Source organism: Vanacampus margaritifer, chromosome 2 (assembly GCF_051991255.1).
Source record: "Vanacampus margaritifer isolate UIUO_Vmar chromosome 2, RoL_Vmar_1.0, whole genome shotgun sequence".
Lineage (NCBI taxonomy): Eukaryota > Metazoa > Chordata > Actinopteri > Syngnathiformes > Syngnathidae > Vanacampus > Vanacampus margaritifer.
The window spans coordinates 32,418,572-32,425,352 of NC_135433.1; the positions used below are offsets into that span (position 1 = coordinate 32,418,572).

At 42.8% G+C, this 6,781-nt stretch overlaps 1 protein-coding gene across 1 annotated transcript; it reads left to right on the top strand.

Moving 5' to 3' along the window:
- Window positions 1–2,626: 2,626 nt before the first annotated feature.
- neurod6b (neuronal differentiation 6b) lies at window positions 2,627–5,496 on the top strand. Its single transcript, XM_077557989.1, has 2 exons — window positions 2,627–2,828; window positions 2,985–5,496. The coding sequence occupies exon 2, from the start codon at window positions 2,990–2,992 to the stop codon at window positions 4,022–4,024; it is 1,035 nt and encodes a 344-aa protein (XP_077414115.1). The 5' UTR covers window positions 2,627–2,828; window positions 2,985–2,989; the 3' UTR covers window positions 4,025–5,496.
- The last annotated feature ends 1,285 nt before the right edge of the window (window positions 5,497–6,781 follow it).

The following is a 6,781-nucleotide window of genomic DNA, read 5'->3' on the forward strand; positions in this document are numbered from 1 at the left end:
TAACTTTTGCGATTGGGAGCCTCAGCCTGAATCTCACTGAGCAGCGAACGCTTGCGAACGGAGTGAATTTGGGGGTTTGTCAGGGTTTGTAAAAGGTTGCACACGTTTGCAAACGGTTGTATTTAGTTGCAAGGATTTTTTTTAGCATGTTCTGTGTGTGTGCAGGTGCTGCAAAAACAATAAAAAGCATTTTCACTTGTGGAGGCAGCACTTCACACATTGGACGTACTGTATGTCGCACATGAACATGTTGGCACAAACAAAAACACTACCGTCGTGTTGAGCAATCAAGTCGAATGAAGCTCCACATATTTGGAGCGGGAACCTATCCTACATTATTTACTGAAAAACTCACCTATTCAGCATTCTTTCATTTTCCTTTATGCTGTATGTACTACTTTATCAGAAGCTAATGTGGTTAGCATTCAGCCAAACTCAATGCAGCTCTGCTTACATTTTGGTTTTGATATGTTGACAGGGGTGTCACATTCGTGGCGGATGTGAGTGTTTCTGCAGGATAGTGCTGCATGACAGTCTTTTACAATGAATATTAGAAATTTTTGAAACATACATGTGAAAATGTTTTATGATTCCACCAAATCAAGGTTAAACTTTTTTGCCATAATTCCAAATTTTATGTATTATATGGCAAAAATGTATATGCTGCTAATCAACCAAAGAACAACACTCTTTCAGTGAAGCATGATGGTGGAAAAGAATTATGAAAAGTTTGAAATGGCAGGCGTCAGCAAAAAAAAAAAATCATCAGAAAAAAAAGGCAAGAAAAGTCTACAAGAACATCTGAACTTTTATTTGGGGTTAATCAGAGGTATTTTTACTGATGTCATATTGACTTCAAATCCACATGAGTTTGAATGTGGTTGGTTAATTCTGAACACAGCCACATCCCGAGTTACAAGAGGGTGTGCACACTTGTGCAACCTCATTACTGAAGTTGCTTAATGTTTTGTTTTTTTCTCCAAATGTATTGTACTACTTATGGATCACAATAATAGTGACAAAAGCTTTTAAATATACATTTTTCTTGGTCTCATTTTTCTAAGCAAAAAACAAACTGCCACTTAGGCTAATCACTGACATTCACCAGCCACTACATTATTTCAACAAAACCATAGCAGAGAACAAACACGCTGCAGGTTTTCTTTTATGCTTTTAAGGAGAAATGCGCACCTTGCTGAGAGTGGGGTACATAAGGATTTACAAGGTCTATCAAAGGCTCCGCTTGAGCCGTTTATGTGTAAGCAACAAGGAGTGAACAGAAGGAACACCTTCACGCTGTTCTTCTTTTGCTTTTACTTACCCTCGTAAACAGGCCTTCAACTTACCGAGTGACTTCATATAAACGTGACATTGTGCGTTTAGAATCCTCCTGCAGTTACTACAAATTCAGTGTCGTTCTTTTACTACAATTTGTACTTTTAATGAAGGGTAATTGTCGCCGCCTTGTAATATGATTTGATTGTTTGCTTACAAGTGCGACTTGAGATACAAGCATGATATGGCGGCAGTGAACTTACACTTTGTGTATCTAACACAACCACACAGCTTAGCCTTTCTGTTTGCTAGTTTAATGCTAATGTTAAATAGCATCCGTGCTGCGGAGCTATAACAATTTAAGCAATGGGTTTTATTCTGAAAAAACATGTCATAGTTAAACAAACGTAAAATTCAATTTGATCAAAATCGTAAATGGAGTGCATTTCATCTTCATCTTACGTTGACAAAGCCACATTTACGTATCTCATTCAATTGTATCACAATGTAGCCCTCACTGGCGCGTTGATGCAGCGTATATTAACTAGGGGTGTGCCAAAAAATCGATTCTCATAATCGCGATTCTCATTCAGTACGATTCTGAATCGATTTTAAATGTCCCAAAATCGATTTTATTTAAAATATTTTATACTGTCTTGCCTTTGTCTGTGTATGCCTTTATTTGGAGTGCTGTTCATGTTGTACCCGGTTTGGCCACTAAGGGGCAATGTGGTTCAACATGGTCTAAAACACTGTTAAGTTGTAGCCACATTATAGAGTAGAAGGAAAAAGTCACGATCAAGTTATTCAAATAAAAGTTGTTTTTTTCCAGCGAAAAAACGTTCTTTTAAGCGATAAAGGTGACGCGAGTAGCGCGCTAAGTAGTATTAGCGAGTGAGACTGGAGTAGATCATTACAATTCCTTGCACATCTATAAATTGAAGCAAAAATCATTGTCAATCAAATCATTTTCAATCACAAATTAATCGAAAATCGATTCTGTATCGAATCGCAGACCCAAAAATCGGAATTGGATCGAATTGTGAGACATTCAAAGATTCCCATCCCTACTTCACTTTTAAATATTAACCCCCAAAAAAGTGGGAAGAATTGCATTCCCAAGGTGCTTCACTCTCCTGTAAAAGTTGATTTTTCACATTAACATGCATGAACAAACCTACCAGCATACCTGTTGACAAGGCACACATGCATGAAATCTTGATTCTGCTCGCCTCATGCTTGTTATCTTCCCTCTCCCGTTCTGCGCCGTGCAAGAGGGTCCCCAGAGAGCCGCTGAGCACGTGGTCCTGGCTGCCATGAGACGTCAGCGGCAGATGGCACCGCCACCGCCACCGCCACCGCCACCGCCATGCATACCGGCTGCTGGCACGAGTGGCAGACAGTCCTGCAAGAAGACGACGACGAGGAGGAGGAGCAGAAGAGGAGAGAGGAAGGCTGAGTGCTCTTGTCATTATTGTTGGCATCTTTTTGGGGGGCGCAGGAGCCGAGGTTTGAGAACATGCAGGATACACGCTGACCCCCCTCCCTGCATGGTGAGTTGTCTTTTTATGTGAAACTAAAAAATAGAGTTTGAGTGCATTTAGAGGTGTGAAGATGCCCGCCAATAAGTTCTCTCGGGGGTGCATTTACAGGATAAAGAAGTCAAAACCTTTGAAGCACTTTTTAAAAGTGTTTTTCCTGTTTTCCAGGAACTATGTTGACTCTGCCATTCGACGACGCGCACGCGATGTGTGAGCCACGCTTCGGCGCCGGTTACCCACGCGGAGGTGCCCCCGAGGACCGAGCCTCCCCTCGCCCGCCCCAGCACCTGCACGACGCCGACGAAGACGACGACGAGCCCTGCAGGTCCGCCGGGGACGACGCCGCCTCCTCGGATCGGGACTACGAGCAGGACGACGACGCCGGCGGCCTCCTGCTGCACAAGAAGCGCGGGCCCCGGAAGAAGAAGGCCAGCAAGGAGCCGCACGACCGCTCCAGGGTGCGACGGCACGAGGCCAACGCCCGCGAGAGGAGCCGCATGCACGGCCTCAACGCCGCCTTGGAGAGCCTGCGCAAAGTGGTGCCCTGCTACTCCAAAACGCAGAAGCTGTCCAAAATCGAGACTCTGCGCCTTGCCAAGAACTACATCTGGGCTTTGTCCGAGACCCTCAGCGCCGGGAAAAGACCCGACCTGCTGGCGTTTGTGCAGACCCTCTGCAAAGGATTATCGCAGCCCACCACCAACCTCGTGGCGGGCTGTCTGCAGCTCAACGCCCGGAACTTCCTCACCGACCACAACGGGGAGGTGGTCTTCTCCGGGCGGCCTCCCTACGACCCGCTCTACTCCTCGTCCGCCTACCCTGGCTCCGAGGTGAGCGCCGCCGGCGGGCACGGCGGCTCCGGCCCGTCGGACCCGGCCAAGCCCTTCCGCCACTACGGCTACTCGGGCGCCTACGAGCCGTCCTACGGGTCCCCGGAGGGCGGCAGCCCGCACTTCGAGAGCCAGCTGAGCCCGCCCGTCAACCTGAACGGCATTTTCTCGTTCAAGCACGACGAGCCGCCGGACTACGGCAAGGCGGGGCACCACTACGGGGTGCGCTACTGTGGCGCTCCCGGACGCGCGGCCCTGGCGCACGCGCACGGAAGCATGTACAGGGTGGCCCCGGAGGGCCGCTACCCGTACGACCTGCACGTCCGTGGCCAGTCCTTTCAAGCGCAGGGAGAGATCAACGCCTCTTACCACAATTAAGATCAAGAAACTACACACAAAAATGCTTCTTCTTTTCCGCATAGCTAAACTCTTTCAAAAGTCTGTACTTTGACGCTGAAGCACAACAAATTAACATTTGCACACAGGTGTCCCTTACGAAATGTCCGAAATGGCAACATAATTCGTTGCAGACGCATATTTGTATGGATTTTAATGTGGTTTGGGGAATGAATTTGGATTGAGCAATAAAATGGGAATGACGCTATGCAAGGCAATCGTTCAAAAATAACATTACAACATGACATCTACCGGTAAATTGTTCCCATGGGAGTACAAAACAATTAAAAATACACGTGCTTGAGTAATTGTGTTTTCATCAGGTGGAATTAATTTATTTATTTGAGCCTATTTATTGAAAGTGAATAATATATGATATAATTATTGTATATTTCCAAACAGTGTTATCATGTGAAAGATTTTGTTATTGTTGTCATTTATTGGCTTGAGAGGGTTTATTATTGTTGTTATTATCACGTGTCACATGCCTTAAAAAGGGATCCCCATTAATATGCAATGACATGTTTTTTGTTTTTTTTTTGGGGGGGGGGTATGAATTATGACACAAATGGTGTCATTTTGGGGGTGGCTATGTGCCAACTTGTAATGGATCGAAACCTTCGTGCAGTCATGTTCTGTGATGAGCTTGTCATTGACCACAATTAAATGATTACATGATACGAGGGGAATCAAAAGGGATTTTTTTTATCGAATTATTTGGAGGGGAATGCAAACATTATATTTTATTTTTTTCCCCTTTTGGGCAAATTCTAGGCAGGCTCAATCCCTGCAGCGCTTGGATGAGTGCAGGGACTTGTTGGATTGGGGCCAGACTGTGCAGAGCAATCTTCTCAGTCTGTACTTCGCATCACAACTAAAGGTAATTGTCTTGTTACATTTTTAAATCTTCCACTAACTATTTTTCGTGTTCAAATGCAAACTCCAAAATGCTTGAGATCGTGACACAAATTTAGCTCAAATACTTTTTGCAGAAATGAGCTGATTATTATTATTATTATTATTATTATTATCAGTATTATTATTATTATCATTATTATTTGGGTCAACATTTATACAAACTAATAGAAACACCCCCATAAAAAGTCTTATTAAATAAAGTTCTACTTATAGTTGGTGATTAAAAAAAAAAGAAGTGAACTGACATCTAGATTTAATTTTAGGTCCACATTATTGTTGTTGTTTTTTAATTTAATTTGACGAAAGTTACAAAACACCCTCCCCAAAAACTGATTTTAACTTTCCGCTGTTTTTTCGAGTGGCAAAAAGTGACGTGACATCTGCCACTTGTTATAAGGCTATTTTGCATGTGAAGGCCTATTTTATGTTAATATTTCCATTGAATATTTAATTCATTTCAAATGTAACATTTAGGCCTATATTTTGTTCGTTTAAAAAAAACTATTTTTTTTGCTTTACTTCTGCCATTTAAAAAATTTAAACCAAATTGTGTCATTATGCATATGTAACATGGTTTGTATTGTAATTTTAATTGCATAGCTGATGCTGACAAATATATATTTATAATTATTTAAAATACACAAATATACACTACCATGTAATCTATTATGCTCAATAAACATCTTGAATTGTAAACATACTAGCTAGGTTATATTGTGTATCTATTTATTTATATCATACTGTAATTTGACACATTTCAAAATGATATTTGAAACATTTCCCGCAGAAAATAAATACAATTAACAACAGCAAAGCTATCACAATTGGACACTGCACTCATTCACGTGGATGTTTTTTTTCCGGGAAATATTCATTGTGTGTCATGTTTTTTTTTCTTCTGCAAAAATATTTCAAAGTCGTCGAAAAAACAAAACAACAAAATGAAACAGTGATTTGTTTTATTTAACGGATGGTTTGGGTGACGCAACACATGAGAAAACGTGTGTGTTTGTTTGTTTCTCCCGCTCATTTTCATCACTAAACCCGGTAGTCCCTCGGGGGTCCTGAAAGCACCTCTTTAGCCCCCCACCACCACCACCACCACCACCCCAACATCCACATGCACATTTGTCCCATTCAGTGTCACCCCCTCTGGCTTGTTACTGTTTGGACAGGAGAAGTGGTTTGGAGTCCCGAGGTGGGCTCGGTGAAGTGGGTGTGTGCGTGCGGTTCACGCCCACGTGGTCCATAAGCAAGCGACAGTTTAACACGGGGTCAAACGTGTAAGCCCCCCCCACCAACAATAGTTCACATGCTCATTATACACACAGCATATGGCCCACTTGTGTGGGCGCCTCATGAAGACAAACACACTCCATAGATTGTCTGTGTGCATTCGTACAGGGGTCTAACGTAGTTGAACACTTTGTAAATTCACTTATCGGGGGAAGGAAAGAAGGATGACAGGGTGAAACCATGGAGGTGAGATGTAGGGGAAGGGAAATGTTGGAAGGGAGTTTGGTAGGAAGCAAAGATGGAAAAAACAAAGGAAGGAAACAAAGATGGATGGAAGAAGGGAATTTAAAGATGTGTGAGAAAAGACAGAAAGGTTAAAGGATGGCAGGAAGGATTGAATGAAAGGAGGGCAAGGAAGGTTTTTATGGTCTCCACTAACAGTGCTCTATTGCGAATATGTGGATCAAATGAAGTAGACCAATGGTCAAAGTTTTGAGCTTGGCACATCTTCCTATTTCAGCTTTTGCAAAGGAAAAAAAAAAACGACTCCACAAGACAGCTTCCACTATACAATAGTGTGGACAA